Source organism: Taudactylus pleione, unplaced genomic scaffold (assembly GCF_031769625.1).
Source record: "Taudactylus pleione unplaced genomic scaffold, aTauple2 ptg000259l, whole genome shotgun sequence".
NCBI lineage: Eukaryota > Metazoa > Chordata > Amphibia > Anura > Myobatrachidae > Taudactylus > Taudactylus pleione.
The window spans coordinates 381,239-399,113 of NW_028284661.1; the positions used below are offsets into that span (position 1 = coordinate 381,239).

The 17,875-nt window shown below is 40.0% G+C and overlaps 1 protein-coding gene across 1 annotated transcript in view; it reads right to left on the bottom strand.

Annotated features, from left to right (window-relative positions):
• Nucleotides 1-367: 367 nt before the first annotated feature.
• The window catches only part of LOC148514737 (amine sulfotransferase-like), a 59,054-nt gene continuing 41,546 nt past the window's right edge, over nt 368-17,875 (bottom strand). The window contains exons 5-6 of the mRNA XM_088481006.1: nt 1,591-1,771; nt 368-510 (exon numbers count right to left, since the gene is read on the bottom strand). Coding sequence (XP_088337132.1) covers nt 368-510; nt 1,591-1,771 — 324 coding nt within the window. The remainder of the gene's footprint in view (nt 511-1,590; nt 1,772-17,875) is intronic.

Consider the following 17,875-nt stretch of genomic DNA (forward strand, 5'->3'; position numbering starts at 1 on the left):
ACAAACGTAACATCTCATTGATTAGCTGAAGTGAACTTGTATCTGATTAAGCTGTATACGCCATTTTATTTTATACAGATTTTATTACCATATAATAAATTGCATTTTTTATATAAATTTTCTTCATATATATTTATTTGTATACCTGCCTTTACACTAACAGAATAATCCGCAGCACTTTTCTATTTGCTTTACCCTTGTGCTACAGTATACTCAAAGAGAGTCCACATCTCTCTATTGGGATAGCTGCTGTGGAAACACTGTTTGTAAAGGCAGATATATTTACCCCTGTATATATTATCTTTTCTACACACCAACTTCATAAACAGGCGCCTAGAATTAATGTGAGAGTAGCACATTTCTCTCCTCATTTGTCAGCCAGTGTCTGGCTTTCCTCATTGCTGTCCCAGATAAATGTGATTGGCAGATCTCCCAACTCCTCTTTCAGTATCTTATCCATCTTCTCACTTTGGGCCACAGTCATTAGATTTTTCCAGTCCCCAACAACACCTGCAATATGAGATACATATCTATCATGTTTCGCTTTACTATAGTAATACTGTATATTCACTCATTTGATAAAACTATTAGTTGTGCAGTTAGGAAACAGGCAGGTTGCTGCCCAGTGCTTGATTTAGCACTAAGGGTTCACGTCTTCCAGGTCACCTCACAGAATCACAAATGAAAGAATTAGCTCCACCTGTGGATCTTTCAAAATGTGTTAGTGAGTAATGACTACACCTGTGCACCTGCTGGGTGACCTGGAAAACGTGAACTGTTGGTAGCTCTCGAGGACCGAGTTTGGCCACCCCTGATCTAGACAAAGGCTGGTTTGTGAGTCGCATCATAAAGACTTGTATAGCTGTTATTGTAAGCAGCCAGGATAATCTTAGGCAAAGTTGTGAAACACAAACAGAAAAGAAATATACTAGTGATTGATTTACCCACAATGGGGCTGATTCTGAGTCGGACGAAAGTTGCAACGCTGACAAGTGTCACGGATTTCGGAATACTGCGTATGCACTAAAGAAATCTGTGACTGTGCAGGTGCTGATTTAGACTTAAGATGATTGCCCGGGTCGGTGGGTGACGTGTTGATTGTGTATAAAAAATAGATGAATAATGTCTTTTACTGGAGAACTAGAGGTCCCAGCAAGTCTCCCCTGCATGCTGGTACTTGGAAAACCACAAGTACCAGCATGCGAGGCAAACTGTATTTTTTACAGTTTACTATTTTTTTAAATACAGAAGCCTTCACAGATCTCACTGATCTTTGAAGGCTTCTGTATATTTTGATAGGAGAAAACTTGCACAGACTTGCATAATGTAATAGCCTCGAAGATCCGAGTTTGTCTCGCAAAGAAAACTCTGGACTCTATTACATTTTGCCTGGGGACTTAAACACATTACTGGTAGATATAGACACAGAGGCATACAGTACGCAGTAACATATACTGCATATGCTGGCTATGGGCAGATATCATTTATGTTTCATTCAGAAATGAATGAATACTTCTTCAAGTTTAAATCCAAAAGTAAAGTATAGTACATAGGTTAAAACTTTAGTCTTTAGTCTCATTTATACTTCACCTTTGCGGAGAAAGTCTCCTTTACTGTGGTCTAATAATTCATTTGAAATAAATGTATAATTAGCTAGTGGGTCTTGTTTCATGTTTTTAAATGTTGCTTTCTCCACAATTCTGCTCACTGCTTGGTCATCAAGCTTCATGTCCACAAATTGGCATATTTTCAGAACTGCAGATCGTAGATCCTAGAATAATAATTTATCTTTAGTTGGTTATAATACTTTTTTCTAAATACAAATAGCAGCCCTACGTGAAAAGTACAATTGTATAATGCCATTTCATGTTCTAACAAATCCTAAAATAAAAGCAAAAGTGAAAAGCAGGATTACCTTCCTGGGATTGTTTACCAAATCTGCCTGAGTCCCCAATGGCTGCAATAGTCCAATGCTGAAAGAGGACGGTGTCAGTGTTCCTCTTATGTAAACTCACCTTTATCGTGGCACACTATCCGTTTTATCATTAGTACAGTACTTGTAGTTTAGCAATAATTGAACAGTTGTAGGATTTAAAAGATCATAGGCAAACGCAGGGGGGGTCCTGTTGCCTGGAAACCCCCCTCCCCAGCCCACACCGCGACCACAATAGTGATAGTAATATAATAGCATTTTACTAGTGCTGCATGTTCTTCTCAGTATTACAAATGAAATAATCAGCACCACCTGTGGATCTTCTAACCTGTGTCAGCCAGTAATAAATACACCTGTGCACCAACTAGGAGATCTAGAAAACATGCACTGTTAGGGGTGCACTGCTATAGACCATCAATTGTGTTAATATTTAGAAGAAATAGCCCAGGGATGGGGAGAGGGCCAAAAAATCTTTATCTCACTAAAATTGCCTCCAATAAACATGTGCATACCCTCATTTCTAAGAAGAACATCTAATCTTTTAAACAACAGTAGACATTGGGCGGGATGCATAACACAATGCAATGCATCCCGCCACTCTTCGCATGTTGATTATGCTCTTATGCATAAAGAGAAATGCAAAGGACAGCTCCCTCAGTAAGAGATGTCCTTTGCGAGTGAGGGAATTCCGGGTCTATGACCCAGAAGATCCTATGACGTCCTGCGCATGCGCAGAAGGACACGCGCTCCGCAGGGGGTGCTGGAAGGGGTCCGATCACTATTAAGTTTGTGACTAATATTTCAATAAAGATTTTCTTAGTAACCTAGACACAGTGGACCTCATTCAGAGTCGGTCGTTGAAGCCGCACGGTCGTACGGGAAAAGGGGCCGGATATGCAAATGATGCACTCGCAAGTTGCGTCTCTAAGATTGGATCGGTAGCTGGCCGACCAAGGGGAGGAAGTGGCCGGAAGACAAAAAAAAACGCCCCCTTCTCGTACCCATTACACGTCATCTCCGGGCATATAAGGATTAATCGAGGCCATCGGGAACCATCGGAACTGGTCGTAGAGCTTAAGGTTGACCATACCCTTTCTTAAGCTCTACGATCATGTCAGTGTAAAAACCTCCCATGTCACGTCTGCTATGACACTACTTTGTTAATTATGCACTCCCATAAAACGCCGTTCGCATAATTAGGCACGCCTGCGTTCGGATCTCCACTCTCCCGTTTTCAAGCACCTTCCCCTGTTACCACCCACAAACACCTCAATCTGTCACTTAAACTACTCTTTCCAAATTATTTAAATGGTCCACATAATCGTTGCTTGTGAAAATTATGTCATCCAGGTAACATTGTGCACCTGGTACTCCTTGTAGGACGTGGTTTATTGCTCTCTGCCATAGTGCTGGGGCGGAAGATAGTCCAAACACAAGATGGTTATATTGTAATAAGCCTTTGTGTGTATTGATGGTTAGATATTTCTTAAACGAGTCCTCTATTTCCATCTGTAAGTACGCTTGAGCTAGGTCGGTTTTGGAGACGCAGTCGCCCCCTGAGAGAGCTGCAAAGATGTTCTCTGTTTCAGGCAAAGGATACTGTACAGTAAGTAGTACTGGATTTATTGGCATTTTGAAATCTCCGCAAATGCATTTATTTCCCAATTTGTCCTTCTTTACTACTGCAACTAAAGGCGTAACCCATTCACTCCATTCTACACAGCAATGGGAACTAAATACACCACAATCCCTCTCACATGTCTTTGAGATTAGAGCCCATAGGCTGAAGATGATGTTATCCATCGCATCCAACGGCTTGGTGCATATGATAAATGCGGTCAAAACTCCAGAAAACTACACTTTCGTAGGTTTGACCACATTTCTGACATTGCTACATACAGCTCATTGTCTGATGATAATTCAAAATGACTAACTGTGGTTTGAAAATGTGACAAGCCTAAAAAGTGCCATGGGTAAAAGTAGCCTTAGCAAGCAAGGAGCTCATGGTGTGCCCTGGTATCTCTTTACACCAGGTAACGGGCAGATGTAGTAACCTCTGGAAAGTGATAAATTGGAAAGTGATAAACTGCCAACCAATCAGCTCCTCACTGTAATTTTTCAAGCACAGTCTGTAAGATGACAGTTAGGAGCTGATTGGTTGGTTATCACTTTCCAGATCTTAGAACATCTCCCTCTATGTCTTTCTTTAGTTTAAGCTTCAATATTCTAGGGCTACAACAAAATTTGACATTTGCTTGGTACTAATAGACAATGGACCTGATTTAGCAAGGATCGCTATTGCAATTACTCATGCAGATGGCCGATTGTTACGTAGTACACGTGTATGCATCGCAGTGCGCATGTGTGAAGGCTCCACTGCGATCACAGTGACCACACAAACCCATCGCAGAGTGATTGACCGGAAGTGACCGTTTCAGGGTGTTGGTCAGGGAAGGTAGGCGTGTCAGTGCGTTTGAACGTCGTTAGAGGGGCATACATAAATTAGCCACTGCGATGCCATACACAGCTTGAGCTTTCACTGCGTGCGACGAGGTTAGCAAATTCTGAGTAAGGTCAGAAATTTTGTAATTGTGCGTGAGGCTCCGATGGTACTCGATGTTACCGATGGTTTCGCAGACTTGCAAAGTATTACAGATGTGAGTAAGGGGAAGTGGGCATCCTTATGTTGGGCTGCGATGGCATTGCGATTGCAAACATTAGAATATTTTCGTAGTATTGGAGCATACACACGGTCAGCTTTGTCAGACTTGTCAGATTTGTCAGATAAACGACTGAACGACTGAACGATTTGAACGATTTTACCAAAGTTTTGAACGATTGAACGATTTTTGACTGCATTAAAATGAATGGAATCGTCCAAGTCTGACTGCAAACCCATCAGATGTCAGATATCGTTATCTGACAAACGGGAACGCGCATCGTTGATCGTCCATCGTTCAGGCATGTCAGATATGAAAGATTTTCCTTCAGATATGAATGACTGAACGATTTTTAAATCGTTATCGTTCATATCTGAAGGAAAAATCTGACCGTGTGTATGCACCATATGGCTGCGTGCGTAATCGCAGCTGTGATTTCAATAACGATCCATAATGAATCAGGCCCAATGTGCATACTTTAATTCAAATTATAAAAATAAGAAATTATGTATATATTTTTGAAATTGTTGTATTGTTCTAGCCAAAACAAAATATGATCAAAACAATAAATAAATAGGTAGAAAATATACAACAGTAAATTTTAAACCAAACTGTACTTTCTCCTAAATTATTTGGAAAAGTACCTACTGAACAAGGTGAATCCCTTATTATAAATGCATTCTTATGAAGTATTTGTATAGCTCAAGCATTATAATGAAATTATACCAAGAAAAATAATTTGAATGCGCTGGTAAACATACAGTCAGGTCCATAAATATTGGGACATTGACAGAATTTTCATATTTTGTCCTCTAGTCACCACCACAATGGCTTTGAAATGAAGCAAACAAGATGTGCTTTAACTGCAGACTTTCAGATTTAATTTGAGTGTAATTACATCCAAATCAGGTGAATGGTGTAGGAATTACAACAGTTTCTATATGTGCCTCACACTTTTTAAGGGGCCAAAAGTAATGGGACAAACTAAACAATCCTAAATCTAACTTTCACTGTTTAATACTTTGTTGCAAATCCTTTTCAGGCAATTACAGCCTGAAGTCTGGAACGCATAGACATCACCAGACGCTGGGTTTCATCCCTGGTGATGCTCTGCCAGGCCTCTACTGCAAATGTCTTCAGTTCCTGCTTGTTCTTGGGGCATTTTCCCTTCAGTTTTGTCTTCATCAAGTGAAATGCATGCTCAGTCGGATTCAGGTCAGGGGACATACTTGGCCATTGCATAACATTCCACTTTTTAGCCTTAAAAAACTCTTTGGTTGCTTTTGCAGTATGCTTCGGGTCATTGTCCATCTGCACTGTGAAGCACCATCCAATGAGTTCTGAAGCATTTGACTGAATATGAGCATATATTGCCCAAAACACTTCAGAATTCATTCTGCTGCTTTTGTCAGCAGTCAAATCATCAATAAATACAAGGGAACCAGTTCCATTGGCAGCCATACCTGCCCACGCCATAACACTACCACCACCATGCTTCACTGATGAGGTGGTATGTTTTGGATCATGAGCAGTTTCTTTCCTTCTCCATACTCTTCTCTTCCCATCACTGTGGTACAAGTTGACCTTTGTCTCATCTGTCCATAGGATGTTGTTCCAGAACTGTAATGGCTTTTTTAGATGTTGTTTGGCAAACTCTAATCTGGTCTTTCTGTTTTTGTGGCTCACCAATGGTTTACATCTTGTGGTGAACCCTTTATATTCACTCTTGTGAAGTCTTCTCTTGATTGTTGACTTTGACACATATACACCTACCTCCTGGAGAGTGTTCTTGATTTGGCCAACTGTTGTGAAGGGGTTTTTCTTCACCAGGGAAATAATTCTTCTGTCATCCACCACAGTTGTTTTCCGTGGTCTTCCGGGTCTTTTGGTGTTGCTGAGCTCTCCGGTGCATTATTTATTTTTAAGAATGTTCAAAACAGTTGATTTGGCCACACCTAATGTTTTTGCTATCTCTCTGATGGGTTTGTTTTGATTTTTCAGCCTAATGATGGCTTGCTTCACTGATAGTGACAGCTCTTTTGGATCTCATATTGAGAGTCGAGAGCAACTGATTCCAAATGCAAATGTCACACCTAGAATCAACTCCAGACCTTTTACCTGCTTAATTGATAATGAAATAATGAGGGAATAGCCCACACCTGTCCATTAAATAGCTTTTGAGTTGATAGTCCCATTACTTTTGTCCCCTTAAAAAGTGGGAGGCACATATAGAAACCGTTGTAATTCCTACACCGTTCACCTGATTTGGATGTAATTACCCTCAAATTAAATCTGAAAGTCTGCAGTTAAAGCACGTCTTGTTTGTTTCATTTCAAAGCCATTGTGATGGTGAATAGAGGCCAAAATATGAAAATTCTGTCAATGTCCCAATATTTATGGACCTGACTGTATATCATGGGCATCAATTGATATTCAACATTAATGCACATTATTTATTCAAAATGCAAATGTATAAAAAACATGAATATTAGCATATAAAAAAAGAGTATCTCAATAATATCTTAATTGTATACACCGGTATATATTACTCATTCAAGTAACATTGGATCCATTTATACTTGTAAACATATAGATACATTTATAGACACATTTAAAATTTACAATGTATCAGTATTGCATTTAGCTTCAGCATTGATAATATCAAAACAAACATCCAGTTGTTGTAATGTCAGTTCTCATAAAGAAAGATTAGTTTATAAATTGAAAAAACTACAGATTTTTTCCTCCAGTGGGTTATATCTGTATCAATTGTAAAATCACTTCTAATTTATAATTTTATGTTGATCACTTTGTACAGGGTTATGTTATTGCACAGAGGTCACACATTAAGGATACATTACATTTCTTAGCTAAAATTAAAGAAATTAAATGGTGACCAGGGTATGGTTTTTGACCCTGGACGTACAAGTATTATACAACAACATACCACATGAGGCAGGTGCCTCTGTGATTAATGAAATATTAAAACAGGATGTGGGTGTCTCTGTCAATAAATATAATGTCCTGGTAGATTCAATTAAGTTTATTCTTACACATAACGTTTTTTTATTTGATTCAAATTTTTATTTTACAAACACACGGGACAGTGATGGGTACCAAATTTGCCACAAGTTTTGTCAATTTATATATGGGTACTTTGGAAGATTGGTATATATGGAATGGGCCATATGGGACAAATCTGGTATTCTATGGATGTTTTATCAATTATTTGATTATAGTTTGGAATGGGGATGAAGATTTGGCATGGGCTTTCACAGATTATTTAAACACTAACACTATGAATCTTTCTTTCACATCACTATTTAATCATCACAGTATTAATTATCTGGATATTACCCTATCTGTGATTGGTGAGTCAATTGTTTCCACAACATATACCAAACCAGTGGACTGTAGCGCTTATCTTCATTACCATAGTGGACATTATTGTCCCTGGATAAGTAACATTCATAGAAGTCAGATGGACAGAATTAGAAGGAACTGCACCAGAGATTTCGAATTTCATGCAGACTGTCTGGAAAAAAAGTTCTTAGATAAAAAATATCAGTTGAAATTAATAAAGGAAGCTAGAGAACATGCTTCAAATAAACATAAAAAGAAAATTGAAAAAAAAGAAGTGATAATGATAAAAGTAAGGAAATACCATTGGTGAAAAAACTATATCAGAAAAAGATGGACTGAAAAATGAGAGCTTTTAATTAGTTTTTAGTTCCAAAATTAATAATAAAGCAAGAAAAATTATATAAATAATTAATAAAAATTACAGTATACTTAAATAGGATAAAATTTTGTCAGAATGTCTGGAACCAACACCAAATGTAGTTTTCAAGAAAAATAGAAACCTAAAGAGTTTATTAGCACCCAGTAATCTGAAAAGGATCGAAACAAAAGATGAGGTAGAAATGTGGTTGCCTAGGAAACCATTTGGTTGCTATAGTTGCAACCATTCAAGATGTCTGACCTGTGAATATATTGCGAATAAGACAAACATGATTACATCTCATGTTACTGCAAATTCCTACAATATTAAACAATTTATTAATTGTGAATCGAAATTCATAATTTACATACTTATTTGTACGTGTAATTTGCAGTATGTGGGACGTACTGTACTACAAGGACCCTGAGGCATATCCAATTGGGTGTGAGGTTTAGCGAGGTTTAAACCTCGCGCCCAATTTAGAAATACCACGGGTATGTGCGCTCCCGATATTCGCGGTATTCAATTTAAAAAATACTGGTCGCGGGGTTTTTAGCTGTGAAAACCACGTGCCGCATTTTTTTAATGAAAAAAAAAAAACCACTTACCTGGCCTGGGCTCTCCAGACGTATCTGCGGCTCCCAGTGGTCTCCCTCTCTCTCCTTACTGGAGAGGGGGCTGCTGGGAGTCCCAGGGGCTGGTGGGAGGGGCAATGGCTGCTGGGAGATGTAGTTCTCCCAGTGCCAAATACAGGGAGCCACACTAACACTGTGGGGGCACACTGACAGAGAGACACACACATTTAAACACACACACACTCATACACACTTACATACACCACACACACTGACATACTCACCGCTGCTGCAGAAGAGCCGGCTCCCGATGGAGGATGAAGAAGACAGCGCAGCAGGGGGTATGTAATTAAGGACTAATTATGCTGATTGGATACTTCCAATTGCTTAATTAGACCTCAGGTGGGGTGCCGTGGGGGTGTCAGAGCAAGTCCCAGTGATTTCTCCTAAAATCATCAATTTAAGGAAAAATCACTCTTGCTCAGGAGGTGCGAGAATAAAAACCTAAAAAAAACACGCACCTAATAGAATAGCTAAAAACCCGCACCTGCCGGAAAAGCCTCGCAGGTGCGGGTTTTTTGCTATTCTCGCACGCTATTGATTATGCCCCTCTGAGAGAGAGATTCAGACACCACAGACTAAATATAATAAAAGATAATCTTAACCACAGTGTCTCTAGACATTTTGCTCTTGTCCACAATAAAGATCCAAAAGTTATTACTGTAACTGGGGTAGAACTGATTAAAAATACTCTCAGGGGTGCTGATAGGTTCAGGCAATTGTGTGTAGCAGAATCAAGGTGGATATTCTGTCTACACACACTTCATCCTGAAGATTTGAATGAGGCTCTGGAATTTTGTGATTAAATTGTGAATTGGGTTGGGACGAGAACTCCATGTCTATCTAGGAGGTTAACATAGCTTTACACTGGGACAATCTAGACATGTACTGTATGGTCAGTGCTCTGTCGACTTGTCCTAGTGGAACAGATATTAAGAGTGAGATATATACAGGGGCGGATTGGGCCACTGGGCCGGTCGCTTTGGTGGCCGCCGGCCACCCAGACCGTCCTGTCACTGACTTATGGTCACCTAAACCTGGGTCTCTGTTCCCCCTTCCCGCTGCCGTGATCGGAGCATTGCTCAGATCAGGCAGCTCTACAGCTTCTGTGCATTGGCTGAAGCTTAGTGAAGTAAAAAAAATATGACAGACGGGGGAGCTGCTGCACCAGCCACAGCAGCTCCTCCCATGAGCCTTTGCATAGTCAGGGGCCATCAGTCACCACTGACAGCTCCGCCTCCAGCCCCTCTGCGGCTTGCCTCCAGCCTCCTGCACTGACAAGTCTATCACACCACACAGCGTGCACCAGGGGCAGCGGACTGAAAAAAAAGGAGCCAGTGGCAGCCTGCAAAATATAAACTAGCTCACCATAAAGAAATATATATACTTACAAGTTACAACATATTAAGTATATTAAGTAGAGTAAGACTACGCACTGTATTATCTATAGGAAATTAATGTCTTCATCTTGACTGAAATGTTAAATAATGATTTATATATTATAGGACCCATGCTTGCTAACTGCAGTGGAAATAAGTTTTATATACATATCTATGTACACTATCTATCTATCTATCTATCTATCTATCTCTCTATCTAATAATTTCACTTTCAACAAAGCTCTTCTGAAAAGAGAGCATCACCAGACCACGCCCCTCAATAGACCGCACCCCCATTAGGGCTGCTTCCAGGGCTGGTTTTCAGACCCAATCCACCACTGGAATTATAATATATACAGGTTGAGTCTCCCATATCCAAAATGCTTGGGACAAGGGGTATTTTGGAAAACGGAATATTCCGTATTTTGGAATAATTGCATATCATAATGAAATATCTTGGGAATAGGACCCAAATATACACACAGAATGCATTTATGTATTACTGTATATACATCTTATACACACAGCCTGCAGGTAATTTTATACAATATATTCAATAATTTTGTGGCTCAAACAAAGTTTGTGTACAGAAATGAAATTCATTTATGTTTCATATACACCTTATACACAAAGCCTGAAGGTAATTATATACAATATTTGTAATCATTTGTGCCTTAGACAAAGTTTGTGTACATTGAACCATCATATATATATAGTTACACTCATAATGGTATATATTATGGTCGACATATGTATATATGTACATGTCTAAAGATATGTATCTGATATTACATTATATTATATTGTCTGTGTATATGAGGGTACATATGAGAGATAAAAACCCTCCATAAGTTAGATTCCTCTGAAGTGTTAAATAAAATAATGAATAAATTATGCTATAGTAACTACTTTAACTAGCTTCTTCTACCAATGAGAAAACAAAAGTATCCCATTTTAAAAGGATTGATATGTGTATATATATATATATATATATAGATCAGGGGTTCCCAACTACGGTACTCAAGGCACACTAACAGTTCAGGTTTTGAAGATAGCCATACTGGATCACAGGTGACTTAATTAGTACCTCAGTTATTTTGATTTAACCATGTGTGCTCAAGCCTGGATATCACCAAAACCAGGACTGTTAGTGTGCCTTGAGGACCGAAGTTGGGAATCACTGATATAGATATGTATATATATATATATATATATATATATATACTTACATATATATCAATATATAAAGAAAACAATCCTCCGGCACTCCTCCACACTGTGTCTCTAGACACGTAGTCAATCCTTGCTCCGGTGCCCTCCTTAGGAGGACAGCACCCCCAATGCACACTGCATCAAAAACATAGGCAGCACTCGGAGACTGATAAACAACAGAAGGGGCGGAAGACCCCGAAACGTCGACCTAATAAAGTCCCTCTGCCGAGGGGGTGACATTGTTTATCAGTCTCCGAGTGCCGCCTATGTTTTTGATGCAGTATATCAATATATATATATATAAAGAAGACTGTGTTTATAATGTATTACATATTATATTATATTACATTATATATAGTTTTTGTCATATATATATATATATATATATATAAGGAAGAGAGAATAGGCACTCACCATTCAGTAGAAGGAATCTTTAATAACTCACATATATAGCATGATGAAATCGATGTTTCGGTCCTACCAGGACCTTTGTCAAGACAGAGACAATCGCCACAAAGCTACCACCAAGACACACAGAACACTATCCCCTGTGCCTGCTGATATAGCCAAGACCGGAAATAGCATGCGCTCCACCAAGTGGAACGCACCAGCCCCGGAAGTGACGTGACAGGTCAGTGCCAGCCAAACGCCTAAGCAGTTGCTAGGTAACACAGCATAACAATAAGCCAGTAATGTACTACATGGCCTATCATAGATAATCACAACTACAGTTAGCATAGGGACAATCCCCTCATAAAAAACGCACTACACAGAAAGAATAAGATCAATCAAACAGATAGATCGCATAGATAATTGCTAAGTAACGTGGCACAGCAGCAAACCCATATCAGAGTGAATTGTAAATCCAAGATGTTCACCACTACAAGCTACATTAGGACAATTACTACAAAAAAGACAAACGATACTAAAATTACCAAGACAGAGCTACACAAACCATTCAAATGGACAGTTGCCAAAATAATTTGTCAGTTCGCATTTGTTGGTGATCATCCGGTTGATACCCAATATATTATATAATATTTGTTGATTGTGTACTGGCGTTGTTTGATATGACTAGTGAGGGTGGACATATGCTGGATGATGCCACATGGGAATTGGCACAAAATACATTTGTTTCACTCACGGATGACGATGCTGATAGGGTGTTATTTGACCATGCGGAGTTTACGAAACTCCCTGATGAATCAAGTGTTGACTTGTATCATAAGTTGTTAAGACTCAAAAAAAGAGAGGTTGATTTAACTCTGCACGGTCAATTTCTCTCTGATTATTACCGTAACAAAAGAATACCTAGGGGATTTAGAGTGAGCAATACCCCCACCATTGGGCGCAACAATTTGGCGTTTTGTACCAAATGGTGTGGGGTATTGAACAAATGTTCCCTTGATCTAATTTTATTAGTTATTGAAGAGGTGGGGACCGAGTTACCTAAAGTAAGGGAAGAGATTAGACTATTTAATAATAGCCACCTCACTACACTGACTGGTGATAGCAGTGAAAGTTGGCTAGGTAAATTACAAGAACAGGTCAATAATTACCAGAGGGACCTTATCACATTTAAATGTAAAAAACTGATGACGGTTAACGCCGACTATACTAACCACCAAGTGTATCGGTGGTTAAGAGGTGATAGTGCCCCTCGCCGACAGGTTGGCGTTTCCAGATACAGATCCCCTGTCCGTTTTGACTCTTCTTCCTCTCAATCCAATTCTGAGAGTGAACCTATTCGACAACGGCCTCCGAGTGGTTCCTCTTCTGTTTTAGGCAGGGGTCAGGGCATAGGCCTAAATCGAGCCCCAGATATCCCAGTAGACGCGGTGGTAAAACCAAGAAAACAAGGGAAAGGACGGTCCAGGAAATAGATCCTGTTTATAATTTGTCCAGTAGAACTTTAACACGGGCAGAGACTGAAGTTCTAGCCCTTGGTTTATCTTTTGTCCCCACAGTGCAACATAATAGATTTAATTGGTCGATTGATCATTATAAATTTGGGCGCAAATTGCGCCTACGGGAACATTTTTTATCCTCAAAGGATTTGACTACTATCAACATGTTTAGAAACCCCAGTGTGTTCGACCCTCAGTCAAACAACGCCAGTATAAAAACTTTTTTGTGATTGGTTGAACATGACGTGTCCTCTGCTAAGATCTATAAAACTTATGATAACCTAACCCAGCCCCAGAGACAAGCCCTAACTGGATTAATCCATGACGAGACAGTGGTAATACGCCAGGCCGATAAGGGTGGAGCTGTGGTGGTACAGGATTGGCACGCATATGACCGTGAGGTCCGTCGCCAGTTGAATGACACATGTACGTATGCAAAGGTTACTACTAATCCAATGTGTGGGGTTAAAAACAAGGTTGACCAGGTAGTCACTAAGGCAGTACAGTGTAGATGGATTGAAGGAGTAGCAATGTATTTAACGGTACCGCACCCGATATGTCCTATCATTTACTTATTGCCTAAAATCCATAAGACACTGGTCGATCCCCCAGGACGTCCGATCATTTCGGCTAGGGGTTCTGTGTTACAACCCCTGGCTATCTTTGTAGATTGTTTCCTTCAGCCACATGTGATGTGTATGGATAGTTTTTTACGTGATACTTCTGACTTTCTGGATAAAATTTTAGTCCTGAACGATATTACAGATGACATGTGGCTGGCTACTATGGACGTATCATCCTTATACACGGTAATTCCCCATCAGGCAGGGATTGATGCTGTGAGAACCACTCTTAACAATGGCATACATGTTGGACCGCCTATTGAGTTTTTATGTGAACTGATTGAGTTAGTACTAGGTTGCAACCATTTTTGTTATGGGGGTGATTACTACATCCAATTATCTGGTACGGCGATGGGGTCGAATTTGGCCCCATCCTATGCCAATTTGTACATGCAAGCTTATGAACAGAGAAATATTTTGGGCAAATTTGGACATAAAATTATTTGTTATAAACGTTATATTGACGATCTGTTCCTTATTTGGCACGGGACAGATGTAGAGTTTTACGATATGGTTTCGATTCTCAATGCATTAGATAGTCCCATTCAATTTACTGCTGATATCAATAAGGATTGTATAAATTTTTTGGATGTGACTATCACACGTCAGGGTACCAGTCTGAGTTCTACCCTGTACCGGAAACCAACAGACCGCAACACACTTCTCCATGCGTCGAGTCATCATGCAAGCAGACTCAAGGAGTCCCTTCCAATATCTCAGTTTATCCGAGTTTTACAGAATAACACTTCTCAGCAGGCCGCTGAGATACAATTAACTGATATGTGTACCAGATTCCTAGAGAGAGGCTACTCACCTTCAGTTGTTGATCGATGCTTGTTGAAGGCACGACAGAGACATTTAAATATTACAACTAAAAAGGAGATAGATCCCTCACGAATGATTTATCCTGCCACATATGATTTAGCTGCTTCAACTACCGATAAGGCTATTCGACGACATTGGTCGGTTATCACTACGGATCCAGCATTTAAGAGTATGAGCAAAAGACCCCCTATGATGGCTTACCGCCGTGGTCCCAGTCTGCGACAGTTACTTATGCGGCCGATGAAACAACCCATGGCGCTACAGACAAACTGGCTGTTGACTCGTCGCCCTGGCTGTTATGAATGTGCAGATTGCATTACTTGTCGTTCAATGACAATGGGTGCATGTTTTTCTCATCCGCATAATGGCAAGAAGATAGCCATTCGCCATCGATTACATTGTTTGTCGGACTTCGTAATATATATTTTGATGTGTCCATGCGGTCTCTACTATGTAGGGATGACTACAAGACCTTTCAGGGACCGCATGGCCAATCATCGTTCTACTATTCGGGCTGCCTTACTTACCAATAAGTCTGATAAACCAGTGGCTAAACATTTTGTGGCTTGTGGACACTCTGCGGCCTCATTAAGATGTATGCTTATTGACCATGTCCCACCACCTGTACGTGGTGGGGATAGGGAGCTTCTTCTCAAAAAACGTGAGGCAATGTGGATCTTTAAACTGGATACTGTATCCCCAAAGGGCCTCAATGAATGCCATCCGTATAATATCTTCTTGCGGTAATACCCATAAGCCGCTTGCGATCGATGCTTTGTGGTGTGCCTTATATGGTATATGAGGATTTCGATTGCTGGAATTGATATATTTTTTTTTCTTTTTTGTCTTGTTTTGCAATGTCAGCACATGGTTATTTTTTCATTCCATTTGGATTATTTGGTGATTATTAGTGACAGTCTAATATTCTGGATATTTAACCCTTTAATGTGCACTTCGGTGCCTGTTTTTATATATTTGGTGTCTAATATGTTGGTTTTGTATGTTATGTGTGTCTCCATGTGGTTATCCCTTTGTTGCCTGTTGATCTAGCCACCTATAGTATTCATTGTTGAATATGGTGATGTTCAATATTCATCGATGGTTTCATCTTTGACGTCGATGGTTGTTGTTGCCACTATTTTGGCAACTGTCCATTTGAATGGTTTGTGTAGCTCTGTCTTGGTAATTTTAGTATCGTTTGTCTTTTTTGTAGTAATTGTCCTAATGTAGCTTGTAGTGGTGAACATCTTGGATTTACAGTTCACTCTGATATGGGTTTGCTGCTGTGCCACGTTACTTAGTAATTATCTATGCGATCTATCTGTTTGATTGATCTTATTCTTTCTGTGTAGTGCGTTTTTTATGAGGGGATTGTCCCTATGCTAACTGTAGTTGTGATTATCTATGATAGGCCATGTAGTACATTACTGGCTTATTGTTATGCTGTGTTTCCTAGCAACTGCTTAGGCGTTTGGCTGGCACTGACCTGTCGCGTCACTTCCGGGGCTGGTGCGTTCCACTTGGTGGAGCGCATGCTATTTCCGGTCTTGACGCGATGCAGGCATGAACTGTATTTGTTGACTAATAACACGCTAGCGGCTGATGCTGCATTAGCGGTATGTCTGCTTCGCACAATATAGTGTTGTAAGTATTCCCATAGTGCTCTGATGCAGTGTATGTGATAGTAGTTTCCTTATGTTTACTCATTGTGTTGATTGACAGGGTGGAGCTTACTAATTGATGTGGCTATATCAGCAGGCACAGGGGATAGTGTTCTGTGTGTCTTGGTGGTAGCTTTGTGGCGATTGTCTCTGTCTTGACAAAGGTCCTGGTAGGACCGAAACGTCGATTTCATCATGCTATATATGTGAGTTATTAAAGATTCCTTCTACTGAATGGTGAGTGCCTATTCTCTCTTCCTAATGCTTTGGACTTTGCTGTCTCTAAATAGAGCACCCCACATGGTGAACTTGATGCTATGAGTGCAGCTCATTGGATTAATTGTATATATATATATATATATATATATATATATGTATGTATAAGTGAAATGTTTCCTATTAACAATAATATTAATAATAATATTAATTCATTTTCAAAATATTATCTATTTGTTCATAATGTTTTTACATTTATATGAACAGTGACTGGACCGTATTCAGAGAAATTATTGTAATAATATTGGTATATGTATGTATTTAATATATTTTAATTATATAAGTCTACAATGGCTGCTATTACATTTCTACTCAGAGCATTGGAACAAATGGAATAGTAAGGGTTAAAAATTTCCAATTATCTGGAGCCAATGGAAATGAGGTTCTCCCTATATAGGGGCAGATTCAATTAGCCGCAGGATTTGCCCCTCGACTAATTGCCGGCCTAAATTCCCGCAGTGCGGGGAAAAGCTATTCAATTAAATAGCCTTTTTCCCGTGCCGTAAAATCAGGATACCGATTTGGTCGTTTTGACACGGCTTTTACCTCGCACCTACATTAGGTGCGAGGTAAATTATGGCTGCTGGGACTCGCGTGTGCGGGGTCTCTGGGACTCCTGCGCAAGGAATCCCCGCTAATTGAATAAGTACAGCGCGGCAATTAGCCGTGTGGTAAATCCCGCGGCTATTTGAATCTGCCCCATAAAGTGAGGATCCAAAGGAGAGGCTATTCAGCTTGAAAAAGTCCAGAGAGCTGGCCGAAATGCGTTGCTGTGTGCCTTTGGATTGTAACCTATTGCAATTGGACTGTATGTTATTCACTGACCAACTAAGAACTGGTAACTACAACTACATTGTTTGCTGGCCCGTGTCTACAGCCCCTGTAATACGGCTTAATAGGTGAGGCTGAGAGAGCGTGTCCCCTGCATACCAACTAAGAACTGGACAGTAACTACCTTTTGCTCACTCCAGATTATGAATAGTGCCTCACCCAGCAGCCGGCGATTGGCGCCTCATGAGCAGACTGCTGGACCGCCCAGGAGA